The sequence below is a fragment of the Metarhizium brunneum genome, chromosome 4 (genome assembly GCF_013426205.1).
Source record: "Metarhizium brunneum chromosome 4, complete sequence".
Lineage (NCBI taxonomy): Eukaryota > Fungi > Ascomycota > Sordariomycetes > Hypocreales > Clavicipitaceae > Metarhizium > Metarhizium brunneum.
In genome coordinates, this window is record NC_089425.1 from 2,466,022 (window position 1) to 2,479,609 (window position 13,588).

At 53.1% G+C, this 13,588-nt stretch overlaps 3 protein-coding genes across 3 annotated transcripts; 1 reads left to right on the top strand and 2 right to left on the bottom strand.

Moving 5' to 3' along the window:
• Positions 1-1,969: 1,969 nt before the first annotated feature.
• laeA_4 (Secondary metabolism regulator laeA) lies at positions 1,970-2,911 on the top strand (the record flags this gene model as incomplete). The annotated part of the gene is made up of 1 exon (XM_014690161.1): positions 1,970-2,911. One exon carries the CDS (start codon positions 1,970-1,972, stop codon positions 2,909-2,911), a length of 942 nt encoding a protein of 313 aa, XP_014545647.1.
• Positions 2,912-3,969: 1,058 nt separating this feature from the next.
• Positions 3,970-7,909, bottom strand: G6M90_00g074200 (uncharacterized protein; the record flags this gene model as incomplete). Its single annotated transcript, XM_014690160.1, has 2 exons — positions 3,970-4,975; positions 5,043-7,909. The coding sequence occupies 2 exons, from the start codon at positions 7,907-7,909 to the stop codon at positions 3,970-3,972; spliced, it is 3,873 nt and encodes a 1,290-aa protein (XP_014545646.1).
• A 673-nt stretch (positions 7,910-8,582) lies between these two features.
• ino1 (Inositol-3-phosphate synthase) lies at positions 8,583-10,249 on the bottom strand (the record flags this gene model as incomplete). The annotated part of the gene is made up of 2 exons (XM_014690159.1): positions 8,583-8,880; positions 8,934-10,249. The coding sequence occupies 2 exons, from the start codon at positions 10,247-10,249 to the stop codon at positions 8,583-8,585; spliced, it is 1,614 nt and encodes a 537-aa protein (XP_014545645.1).
• Between the last annotated feature and the right edge of the window lie 3,339 nt (positions 10,250-13,588).

Here is a 13,588-nt window from a genome sequence, read left to right on the forward strand (position 1 = left end):
TTCTGCAATGCGTATGTATGTACATACATACACAGTTGTATGCGTGTGTGTGTGTGTGTGTGTGTGTGTGTGTGTGTGTAGGAGTTTGGCCTGATTCGTAAGGTGTTGCGAGGGAGGGAGTGAGACAGGGAAGGAAGGAACGAAGGAGGGAGCGAACGGAGTTGGAGGCTCTCCAACTGGCACGGCTGCGTGAGGCGGTCATGGACGGAATGTGCCAGTCTTCCTGCACGGTGCAAAGATTGACGGTGGGCTGGCGAGAATCGGCCTTGACCCCGTTTTGCGTGGACGTTGGACCATCTCCATTCCGATGTGGGTTGATGGCATGGCATGGCAAGGTATGGGCAGTTATAACACGGCAATTCAGTCCAACTGATTCACCCATGCCGACACACAAGTCCACTCGACGGGCACATCTCGAGGACACCACGGCCGCACCAAGGGCACACTGTTGAGTCTTGACGACGACGACACACACCTGGACCCCCGGTCTCCGTTTAAGCATCAAAGGGCTCGCCATGCATCATCGCTGCCTCGGCCAGGCCACCCTGCCATGCGCCATGCTCCCGCCATGCTCCCGCCATGCTCCCGCCGTGCTCCCGCCGTGCTCATGCAAACACAGTGTCGTGATGCTCGTCCATTCATGAGAGCTTGAAACGGATCGTGGTCGTCGCCTGTTTCCCTTTTTCATCTCGTCACTCGTCACCTCCGACGCACGCGCATGTCGGTCTGCACATCACACGCACGCATACATACATACATACACACACATACATGCGCACACTTGTTCTTCACGCAGACGCACACGTACACGCACCCGCACACGCACACAGCCTTTCTCGTTGCGTTGGCTGCGACTCTGCAAAGAACCGACCGAGTACATACATACATACACCCGGACGGAGTCGCCAGGTTTCCTCCCCCAGCCCTCGGTACTTTGTATTTTGGCCAAGATTTGTTTCGAATTCGAACTGCAACAAGAATAATCCTGATCCTGGTCGCTTATCCCGTTCGGCTGTGTTGTAGAGTTGTTGCGCTTGCAAGGTGCTCCGCGCCTTCATCTTATATTTTGTCCATCGTTGGATGACGCTCATGGTTATTTATGCTTTTCCCGTTCAACATTGCCATCTAATCAATTCTGCGCATCGACAGCCACCGCCTTATTCATCCGTCATTCCTCCCTCTCACCCTCCGCGACTCCCAGCAATTCGTCTTAAATCTCTCTTGTTCGCCTCGTTACGGCGCTTTTCTGTCTCTTTCTTTTTTTCTACCTCTCTGAAAAAGTGGCTGGCCTCCATTACTGACTGGCCCATTCATTCACTTGGTCGTCGCATCGACCACATTTCGCTCCGCAAGCACGGACATGCTCGTATTATTGTCCGATCATTCCGACCACCTTCCTTTCGGTATCAAACATCCTTGCTGCGCCTGGCCATTGTGTAGCTCTGCCGGTTAAATTGAAATTTAAACTGCACCCAGGCCCGGCATTTGATCCTGCCCTACTCCGTACCGAGTACGGAGTACCACGTTGCGGAATAGCTCAGGTGTGCAGTGGATGCCACGACTCGAGACATTCGTTGCTCATTCTTTTAGCATTTAGAATTTACTCGCAAAAACGGCAATTCTCATCTCTGACTGGTGGGTTTGACCTTCTTTTCTCGGCAGTCTAATCATACCGACCGCGCTTTTGTAATCTTTGCTCCCTCGGTTTCTCTTCTTTCTTTTTCTTTCCCTTCTTTTTTTTTAAAAGAAAAAATCCCTCGACAACTGGGGCCTACACGATCTGGGGTCAATGCACGAGAGGCTGCACGGCCGAGACATAAAGGGATATTGGCAAACGGCGCCATTTCACAAAGGATATATAGAACAAACGAATTCTAGTCTTGGGCCGACAACCCTCTCTCGGGCCCGGCCTGGGACCGCCGGGGATCCCTCTGACATACCATCACCTCACCACCCGGGGTCTATCATCATGAACGACGACGATTCCACCTTTGGAGAGGCCCCGTCCAATGCGAGCACTTCCATACGAAGCTCCGTTACGAGATACGAATGGAAACATGGCCGTCGATACCATGCCTACCAGTCTGGTACGTATCCGTTTCCCAACGATGAGCGGGAGCAAGATCGTCTGGATATGCTACACCACGCCACCACACGACTGCTCGACGACCGGCTCTTCCTGGCACCCATTCAGCCTGATGGCATGAGAATCCTGGATATTGGTACAGGAACGGGTCTGTGGCCTATCCAAATGGGCGATTTATACCCCGGAGCGAGTATAACGGGCAACGATCTGAGTCCCATTCAGCCCACCTGGGTCCCCACAAATGTCAACTTTCTCGTAGACGATGTCGAGTTGGATTGGATCGAGACGAACACATACGACTACATTCACTGTCGCTACATGTCTGCCTCGATAAAAGACTGGCCACGGCTGATTCGCCAAATACACGACGCCTTGAAACCCGGTGGGTGGGTGGAATTTCAAGAATTTTCAACGACATTCAGCTCAGACGACGGCTCAATGGGCGTAGACCATCCCACTCACGCATTCGTGCAACTCAGTCTCACGCTGAAAGAAGCGTGTAGTAAGACGGGGAGAATGCTTGATCCAACGCCGTGTTTGAAACGGTGGAGCAGCGAAGGGGGGTTCAATACCATTGAGCAGCATGTCTTCAAAGCACCCATTGGCAATTGGCCCAAGGGTCTGCGGAGCAAAGAAGTCGGTACAATGATGGGTGTCGGCCTGTCTGACGGAGTGGACGGCATGACGGCCGTGTTGGTGAGGGATGTACTGGGTTGGTCGGCAGACGAGGTAGAGGTACTGAATGCCAAGGTGCGGAGCGCAACCCGCAGCGATCCAAAGGTCATGGTTGATTACGTCGTTGTTCTGGCGCAAAAGGATAAATGACCAGGATGGCAGCTGCGAGATGCTGATTTTTGTGTTTTGACTCTTTTATTTTATTACCAAAGCGTGGCGTTGTGGGCATAGCGACTTGGTTCGAATTTGGCGGCATTGCTAGTAACATCATGAGCATTAGTGGGCATGGGAGGGGTTTCTAGATTTCTACATGGCCGAGGTCCTTGGATCAGTTCAAGCGGCTGTTTTCATGCGGAACGGAGCGATGTTAAGGAGGCAGTACGCCTGAGGCGTGGGTGAAGGTGTTGGGCTCTATACCCCTGCGTCAGCAATAGTCGTGTTCAAGAGGTTGAGAAGTACTTTTGAGTTTATTAATTAAGCCACACGTTTAGGCGTCGATATAAATAGCTGTGCTTCCAAAAGATATCGCTGCTAACCTCATGGCCGGATCTAACGTGTTGCAGATGAGCGCCATCTCCATGGCTGAAATATGAAACGGCTTCCAACCATGACGTAGGATCATAACACAACGTATGTACTAGCTAGTCCTCACAATAGAAGCGCAAATCAACTTTTTACACGCAAGTCCCGCCGCAATCGGCTCCTGGCTCTGTATTCCGTAAACTTCAATGGACTGTCCCTGTCTAACCAAAAAGACGGCGCTCCCATAGAAAGCCGCAAAGAAGACGAACCCAGACGCATCCATTCTCTCAAATCCTCACATTTCAGCATGGCAGGCCGTGTTGCCAGTCCAGGTAGCGGAGGACACGGAGGAATAGCATCCGTATATAGTTCGACGGGCGTCCAGGAACGCGGAGGAAGCTACACGTAGGTTTATGTATACCAGACACGAGGCCTACAAGAACCGGGGAGGGCTTGTCACGCACACGGCGGCGGGCTTTCTAGGTCACGCGTAGACCACGATGAGTTCTTCCATGATATCACTGGTGCTGAATACCCAAATGAAGTATATAATCTACCGGATATCAAAAGTCACAGGCTCCCCTTCCCATAAAGCGCCAGCCATGGCCAATAGCAAACTAGCCCCAAAAAGAAGAAAGAAAATAAACGCCCTCCCGCTCGCAAAAAGTCATCATCATGACGGGCAACTACCCGAATGTTCCCTTGCCCAAGATACCGCCGACCATGCCTATTCTGCCCCTGGCACCCTTGACGCGCCTCTCCTGCCTCCGCCTCTCGCTCTCCTGCACTTTGGCTCTCTGCTCGTTCTCCCTCGCGAAGCCGCCGATGCCGCTCTTCTTGCCCGCGCCCTTCTTGATCTTGGCGTCGTCGCCGAATCCCCCCACGCTGCTCATGGCGGAACTCCCCGAGGACCCGGACATGAGGCTTGAGTTGGTGGTGGCTCGTCGTAGCAGCGCGGGCACCTTGAAGGACGACGACGTCTGTGTGGTGAAAGCCATGCGAACGGTGGAGCTCGTGCTCGAGGTGTTGCGCTTGAGGCTGATCCGATCTACTACGGGCTGGTTCTCCTTGTTGCTGCGTGACAGGTCGTCGTCGTCGGCTTCTTCTTGTTGTTGTTCTCCTTCGCTGTCGGAACCAACTTCTGTGGCGGGGATGATGGATCCGTGTGGCTCGTCAAGGAGGTTGGACAGCGTTTCGCGCACCTCACCTATGTTGGAGGGTTTCTTGCCGTTCTTTGTTCTGCGCATGCTCGCCGGCGCTCTGCTGTTGTCTGCTGTTGAAGAAAGTGGCTGTGGTTGTGGTTGTGGTTGTGGTTGTGTAGGCTGGCTGTCAGGGATCAAGGTAGGATGCTGAGCTTGCTCCTGGGTGTCGTTTTGAGACTCAGAGTCCGCTTGTGACGGCGTGTCGAGAGCGCCCAGGAGATCAATCTCATCGTCACTGTCGCGGTCCTCAATGGTTCGCATAAATGCTTGATTTCCGGGGTTTTCAGCAATCTTCTTGACACGCTCGTCTGCAAAGAGCGCCTTTTGCATCTTGGCGAATTGTCGGCGCTTCATGCGCTTGCGAGCCTCACCATCGGAGTCCGAGTCCGAGAGGTCAAAATCGCCTCCGCGCTTGCGACGGAGCATGCCGCTGGTGATGTCCTTGAAGAGCCTTTCGACCTGTTGTTCGTCGTTGGCCCGTTCACGATCACTGGGCTCAAGTTAGCTTCTATTATCCACAACGTGGTCAGGGGGGGAAGAGAGGCACTGCAACTTACGCATAAAACGCAGCTAGCTTCCGTTTGTCGTTTTCGTTGAGAGCCGCGTCGTCAATCATCTCCTCCATCGACCCGTTGGACTCATTGTCACTATCCTCGCCGTCCACGCCACCTAGACCGGCGTATTCATCCTCTGATTCTTCGGCCTGCTCCTCAACCATTTCTTTAGCCTTGCTCTTCTTACGATCAAAATCGTCGGCAAGACGGAGTCTCTGCTCTTTTTTGGCTGCATCCTGCATAGCTTGGAAGGCGTTGCCTTGAATGCTGGGTGCGCTGGGCTCACTGGCCTCCGGGATAGCAGTCTCGGCAGGGGACATGTCCATTCTTCGCCGAAGCCGGCCTCTTCGAACGACCGGTGACTCCTGGGACATGTCCACGTCCTGCTTGTCGGCAATCATGGTCTCAACCGTTGAGAAGGGAGGATCTACGAATCTGTCTCGGAGAGGGGTATGTTGTTGCAAGCCCACATCCTGGGATAGCTCCAGTGTCTCAGACAGCTGAGTCTGCATTCCGTTGGCAATCAGCGTTCCGAGACCATGCATCTGAGACTGTGAGAGGTTGAGCTGCACCCCTTGGGTCTCCTCTTGTTGAGAATCAACAATCATTTCTTCAATCGGCTCGTCCATGGTGGCTGAAAAGTTGGAATCGGGGAAGTGGTCGAAATCCGGCATCATAGACTGCGTGGGCCCGGCTGCACAATCGCTCATTTGGCTGTCCATGGTGCCAGCAAATATCTGTGTGAGTCCCAGCCCAGCAGGCCCCTGGACAGGCAGTCCGGGAATAAACGTCTTTTTCGCAGATCGTAGAACTGAGCCGGGAGCGACAGGAGATATGGTGCCTGCACCCGCGGGTGTCATCTGGGTAGCAGTAACCTTGACAGGCCTGGGTGTAGCCTGCACTTCACCTTCATCATCCGAAAGCACTAATATGGCCTTGTTTCGTACTCTGCGTTGTCTCCTCGGGGCTGGTTGCTCCATCTCATCCATATCAGCCTGGTCTTGAGCAGCGGTCTCGGCTTCAGATGCGCTAGAGTCAGCCTCCTCGTCAAATAGAGGGTTTTCGGCGCCCTCATCTTCCTCCGTGCCGTCTGCCTCTGCCTCATCCTCAGACCCGGACATTTCTAACTCTGATGCCTCCGCATCCGCCTCCTCAGCCGGATCCTGGTATTCTTCGTCGTCACTGTCATCCCAAGCAAGAGGATCAACTTCGCCATTCTCCTTCTGTTGCCGCTTAGCCTCGCTTCTCTCCTCCTCCATGAGCTTCTGGGCCTCTTGTCTAGCCTTGGCCACAATGTCCTCGACTTCTTGCTCTTGTCTTTCGCGCTCTTCAGCGGTCTGGATGACAATTCCTTGTCCCTTGAGAACCTCCAGGCGGCGATCGCGCTCCAATTTGGCTTGCTGGCGGGCTTTGAGTTGCAAATAAGCCTGAAGCTCTCCAGGGTTCATCCTGGACTGGTCTTTCTTGCCGCGGCTCTCCTTGCCAGGAGACTTCACCTGTGCCAAAGCACGGAAAATTTGTAGAGATTGAGTCTTGGATGACGTCTTGGAAGGAATGTTTGCAAACAGAGCATCAACCTTGTCCTTGACCGAAGTCGTAATCTGGAGATCGTCGTCCGTGTCGATTGTAACTGCGTTTGTGGGCATGACAGGCAGTCGAACACGTACTCTTCGCTTTGGCCGTGCCTGTGAACCAGCATCTACACTTGCCATTGTGAGGCTCGCTGTCTTGGCGGCAACTCCTGGTTGAGCTGCAGCCTCGATGTTTTCTGTTGGAACAGCAGTGTCCTCATTGACAAGCCGACCACCATCCTGCTTACCCAGAGGTGGAGAGCTAGGAGGTGTATCCGCATGTCCCATCTCAACATCAGACTGCGGTGTCGTAGGTCGGCTGGAGCTGTTGGCAGCAGGCAATGTGGTTTCACCCCCACCAACAGGCTTGTAATGGAACCGCTGGAAAAGGCTAGCTTTAGAGATCTTCTTCTTTGTCTTAGCCTCATGAGCAAGCTGCATGCTTCTGGCCATCCGCTGCGTCTCCCTGTTCATTTCCTCAATCGCCTTCTTGCTCGCTTTCCTCGTTGGGCGAACTTCTTGTGTGAGTCGTCTGCCACCTTCGTCGTCGGTGATGCCGTCGACATCATCATCCGAAACGAGCTGCTCCAGCTCAGAGGCAAGATGTTCTTGCTGAGCTCGTCGCTCAACCCTGCGGGCCTCCTCTGCGGCTTCGCGTGCAAGACGTTCTTGTCTCTTTCGTTCGACGAGAGCCTGGAAACGATCTGATTTCAGCGGCGGTAAGTCGTTATCCGAATCCGCTGCCCCGGCCGCGCTTTTCACTGGGGAAGGACGCATTGGGGAAGAGACGAACAATCCGGGGCTATGAGACCGGGATGTTCTCTCTGCAGCATCAGATTCGTCATCAACAGGAGCTCGACGTTTCAACCGCCTCGGGGCAGTGGGAAGCTCGTCGTCTTGGTCGCCGTGGGCCACCGAATTCTCCTGTTGCTCCGCCTCGTCGCGTTGCAGCATCCTCCTCACGCGTTCTCTTGCCGTCTCTGGGGCCGAGGGGCTCTGAGAAGCGCTCTTTGTATTTGCCGAACCACCCTGCATCCGTGACGCGAGCTTCCCTCTCGGTCGAACTGCAACGTCAGACTCGTCAGACTCATTGTCATTTTGTGCCAATCGAGGACTACTGTGTATCTTGCGAGGCAATTGAGAAATGAGAGACGATTTTGATTTCCTGTTGCCAGTATGTGGTCCTTCGTCGTCACTGCTCTCTACTGTTGCCAGCAGAGCTCTTATCTTGGATCGCGGTGTCAACGGTTCCGGTGAGCCACCGCGTGATGCGGGCGAGGAAACTCGTGGAAGCGCCATCGGCGGCGATGAATGGCTAGAAATATTGGCTGGCGGGATAATCAAGAAACTTGTATTAAATCATCGAAAACGAAGAATGACAGGAAATTGACTGCTCAAGGCGTATACTAAAAATTCTGTTGGATGTGTGTCAAGTACGGAGCAGACGGACCACGAGCTTGCTTGAGAGGTTCAATGTTGCTGCGTTTAAGTGGGATAACGGCTGGTGGGGAGCTCGCGGACGCGCGACGCGATTTTGGTGGCGCGCTGTTGCGGGCCATCCCGCGTCATCTTTTAATTATCTGCGATGGACCAACCTCATTGTCCAACACACCGCAATTGTGCACATGCCAAAAGTCCAGATGTCGTATTAAAACGCAGTTGCTCATCTTCGACCGAGATAAATGGCAAATGCATCGTCATAAGGCTTTGACAAGAGATGGTTTCTTCAGCTGCATGCATCTACGGAATTGCATGCAGACGTTTATTCGCCAGCCACTTCACATGGCGCTGAATGAGCTGCATTGTCGGCGAGACACAATATTTTCATTCAAGCAACTTGGCGCAGATGCCTGTTGTCTCTACCTAATGTTTTTATAGTTTATTTTTATCCTTTTTTTTTTCAATTTTATGCTTTTCTTAAGCAACAATTCCGACCCAGACCATGTCTTGTTCTTATTCACATTATCCCCATTCAGAAGAGCTTGTGCTCAAGTGTCATATCAGACTCGGGCTGAAGACCAACACAGGCACGGAAGATGTTGGTCAGAGCGGCACGCTGCTTAGCAAGAGCGTTGACAACAGGGGTGCCGGGAGGAGTCAGAGGAGCCTTGAGCATGTAGCTGAGAACACTGAGAACGCTGTGGAAGTTCTTGAAGCCGTCCTCGGACGTGGAATCCTTCCACTGGATACGGGTCATCATCTCAGCAATGACGACAAGATCAATGATGAGAGGAGAGGCAAGCAAGGAGTCCTCGCAAATGTTGAACAGGCTGCGATCATGTTAGCTCTCATCTCTCACCGTGGCACACGTGTTGCTACTTACGAAATAGTCTGGTGACCACCGAGGAAGATCTCTGCATAGTACTCATCAAGAGCACGCTTGTTGTCGGCGACAGCAGGCATATACTTGATAACAACGCAGTGGTCAGGGTGCTCTCCCTTCTTATACAGAACGGTGTTGGCCTCAACCATGTCGTCGACCACGTTGGATTTGGAAATTTCCTTGGAGCGGAACTGCTTCTGGGAGCTCAAGTTCTTGCCGTCGTTGTTGCCCAGGTGGTTGTAGCTGGCAATAGACGTCAACTTGATACCGGCATTGATGAGGAAGTCGACAAGGGCAGACTTCATCTTGGTCTGGCCAGACTTGAAGTCATCACCACCAATGAATGCATTGTGCTTCTCAGCCAGCTGGATAGCGCCAGGCACGAAGGTGTTCTGAGGAGAGCCGTTGATGAAGGGGGTTCCCTCAAGAATACAGGCAACGGCAAAGACGGTGGAGGGGGAGACTTCCTCATGTCCTTGCTCAATGGCCTTGAGGAGATTGTCAGCAGTGTCATTGACACCAGGAATGATGTCGGCATATCGCTCCGTGTTGGCAGTCCACATAACAATGACCTTGTCCAGGTTGTTCTTGGCCTTGAAGTCGCGGATATCCTGGCGGAGCTTCTCAACGTGGCCATTGCAAGCCTTGGTGCCCTCGAGAACATTGTCGGCACGGTCTTCCTGATTGGCAGCAATGAAGTCAGGATAGTAGATGGACGGGAGGGGGACCATCTCGTTCATCTCTTTCTTGACAAGAGACTTCAAGGTGGGCTCAAGGACCTGAGCACGGTCCATGGCCTGAGCCAGGTTCATCTTGCTGATGTCCCAGCCGCCAATAACAAGGTCATTTGGGTGGACCATGGGCAGGACATTGTGGAAGGGGATGTTGATGTCGGCATTGGTCTTGGCATCAGAACCGAGCTTCATGGTGGAAGCCATGACGACAGAGCCGTAGTAGTTGGCCTCGCGGGGACCTTCCTTGGTCTCCCAGACGAGATTGCGGCGGTTGGCGAGAATACCAGCGGTAACGGTAGTGCCATTGTTGCCGCCCCAGCCGACCAGCATCATGCCGACCTTGGGAACCTTGCGGTCGACCTTGAAGTCATACTGCGTCTCCTTGGGAGTAGCAACAAAGTTGCCACTGGCGTCAGTCTCGACACTGGTGGTACGGTAGGTGTACTTGGACTTGATCTCGGCGTCAGTATAGGTAACATTGGGTGAGTTGACGACGAAAGTGGTGGGAGAAGCAGCGGCGGTGGTGCCATTGAGAGCCGCCCCGTTCGTGGAGCCCGTGGTAACTTGCGCGTGGGGAGCCATGTTGACAAGTGGTATTGGCGCGAAAGTAGATGGTTCGTAAGACAGGAAAGTTGGGGATGCTTGGATGTCAAGTTTCTGCCTTTACTGGGTCTGGACTGAGTCCGATGCTCCTCCAGAATCGGCTGAGCAACGGGCTCCTGCGAACGGGTGGTGAATCCTGTTTGCACGGGTTAGCATGGCGGTCTGTACAGGCGGCGGCAAGGTGTGACGTGAAAAGGTCGACGTACGAGTTGAGGAGATTGGAAAACGTCTTGACGACTGTGTGATCGAGGTTCAATGCCTCGATCTGTTGAGATTGGAGTGGTTTGGTGGGTGGGGTGGTTTATTTTTGCAGTTTGTTATTTTTTCGTGGCCCGACGGAACCAGAAGTGGAATGTACCGCGAAGATTCTGTAAAAAGACAGAAAGATCGGGCAAAGGAAAGGTTTGGTTTGGTGTTGTTGTGTGTAGCAGAATGCAATTGACGTGGTTGAAGAGGGAAGAAAAGGAGGCGGGAAGCCGACGTGGGCGATAGGCAGAATGTGGACCTGATATAGCAGCAGACACCGGCGCGGCGATTCTCGTGGAGCCCCGCGGTTCAATGTTGTCACTTATGCCTGTTTGGTGGTCTCTCACACGTGGACCGTGGGCGGACCAGACCGGAGGGCGGTGAGGGGCTCGACTGCTCGACTGCTGGGCTGGAGCTGCAGGCGTCGACTGCCATCGGATGAAGCGGGAGAGACGCAGACAGGCACACGACCGCCAAGCGCCAACGAGTAACTCGGCGACATGGACGATTGGCTCCCCAAAGGGCCGCGGGAGGGTTCAGCGATCGACGGCCAGGGGCATCACCGCCGTTTCCGTCCATCACATTGACCTTGACGGACCATTCGGTGCCTCGCGGCATAGCACCAACCTGAAAAGTTGCGCATAGTGTCGAGTATCAGCGCCAATCATCAACTCTTTGTTCCCTGCTCTCCGGCCTCGCACGGCACCATGACAACATCGACGACACGTCGACGCATGGCGGGGCCGCACGAGGGGCACACAATACAGCCCATCAACCAGGGGGGATATCATCGGACTTTCACATAAAACCCGCCATTCTGCAGCCGCAGGCACGGGAAACGTCAATCAAACTGTTGGGAAAACCGCTCAATCGAGACGCGGTCCTCAAGTCACCAGTGGGCCAGCACCGACGCCACCACACTGCGTACTGGTACTAGCTCATCGATCTGATGTGGCCTTGCTTCAATAAATATCCCGACATCAGACAAACCATGCCATCGTGAAGAATACGGTGTCCCGCCCCTAGGTACCTAGATATGTGCATACGGGCATTGAAAAATGCACAACATCTTTGTATAGGTGCCAAGGCCTGCGCAACTGCGACTGCCCGTCGCCGTCTCACCGCGTGTCCGATGTCGTTTGTTGAGGGGGGCCGTTAAGCCAACTTAGAAGCCTTGCATGCAATACTCTGCACGGTACTGCATCTACGAAGCATAATATGTATGCATGTCTGAAGAACCGCTTCGACGCGGCACAAAACGGTACACCGTCGATGGAGATTCCCTACTTGCCCTGAATGATTCGCGAGTTGGAACACTCAGTCCTTTGAACAAGGGAAGCCGCTATCTCGGGTCTCGGCTTTCTTTTGGGCGCGTATGATGTGCCCGCCGTGGCTGAGCTGTGTATCGGGATTTGATTTTGAAGTCTGGTGCTCTGTACTCCAAATTATGTTCGCCAGACTCAATAAGCGTCCAGTGTCTGCCTTTTGATTGCTGGATAAAACTGTCGGTTCCAGCCACTCGATCGGGCTCATCGCGAGTCTGAAGCAAAGCACCATGTCAGCTACAGAATATAGGGTACTCCCCATCCATGTCATTTGACAACCTGGCTCAGAGCATAATGCTGATAAGCACGGAATAACTGCCAGCGGTAGTGTGACACAGGCAAACGTAGAATTAAAAACCGAGGCGCATCGGGCACTTAGAATACCCTATACCCAGCGCAGTGTGGACTTTGGTATGGAGTACCAGGGGTGGCCGAACAATCTGGCCGTCCAGCCAGTGGTCAAACTACCACATAGTGCATGTTGTATTCATCTGAAAACTATTACTTTGGAATCACCCAAGACTGTGCGACGTTCTGACTCTGTTTAAGAGCCCCCATGTTACTGGGTGATATCGACTTCATGAAGGTGAGCGATCCGATTCGCACGAGACGCGCCCCCGTGTGAACCCCTCGGCATCGCAAATATAAGAACCACAAGAGTCCGTCCGGTTAGCATGGAACTCTTCATTCCCGCGAAGGACGAGGCTTAGCAACTGGCTCATCGAATTGGCGTCGGCGCGATCGGAATGAGGGCTGTCGGTTCTGGGGGCCCTAGAACATCCATTCTCGCTTAATGTGATGATTCCGACCTAGCTCTTCGGAAGCATGATGAGTTTAATGTTAAAGCGTGGCAATGAACGTGCTTGTTGGTGCCGGGGCCTGGTCTGGCCTGGCAGGGCATTGGCCATACCCACATGGAACGAAGACAAATCTGCAATCGTTGTCAGTGTCGAGTTGCTGTTTTTGTACCCAGGGCGAACGGGTATTTCTTCTTGGCTCTTCCTGGGCAGATGCTTCGTGTTTGTCATCCAGGACTTGAACCAGAACCCCGATACCTAAAACACACGTCAGGTCGATTCCTCTTGCTGACTTGAAATCTTTGGGGCTATTTCACATGGTTCGACCTGTAACTGCCGCGCATATACTCCGTACTCTGTACTGGGTTTGCGGTACTTAATTATCAAATACAATAATCTCAGATGACGGTATTCCACACCAACTTGTCATGCGCGGACCATGTATGTATGTATAAGGAGTGCTAAGTTTTGTCGTGTTCGGGCGTAGGAAGCTGATTTTGGCTGGCAAGCTATTTGCCTAGAGCAGGTGCATAGCGACCTTACTGGCTGTCCGGTCCGAAGTATGGTTTGATGCAAAATAATGATCAACCCATCACGAAATGGATTGCTGGGATTAAGCAAGGATTTGAGTGCCATCAGCATCTTGGCGAGCTACCTGGGTGGCCAAATCGGGTATGGTGTTGTTGACTGTGTATAAGTAGTATGTAGTATTCGGTCAAAGAGGTACTAGTAGTAGTCACATAATTATCCTCGTTAGTGCCAAGTTGTGCGTGTCCTTCTTCCATCATCACGGGGGTTTGCAGCTTTGACCGCTTCTTATTTGACAAGTGGACGATTGCACTTATGTGCTGTATGGCCTGTGCCTCCGGTGCGGAACGTCCGTGGAAGGGGAGAAGCAGTGGCAAACAGCTCTTGGTCCACGTATCGTAATGCGTGATGCTGCAAAGGAA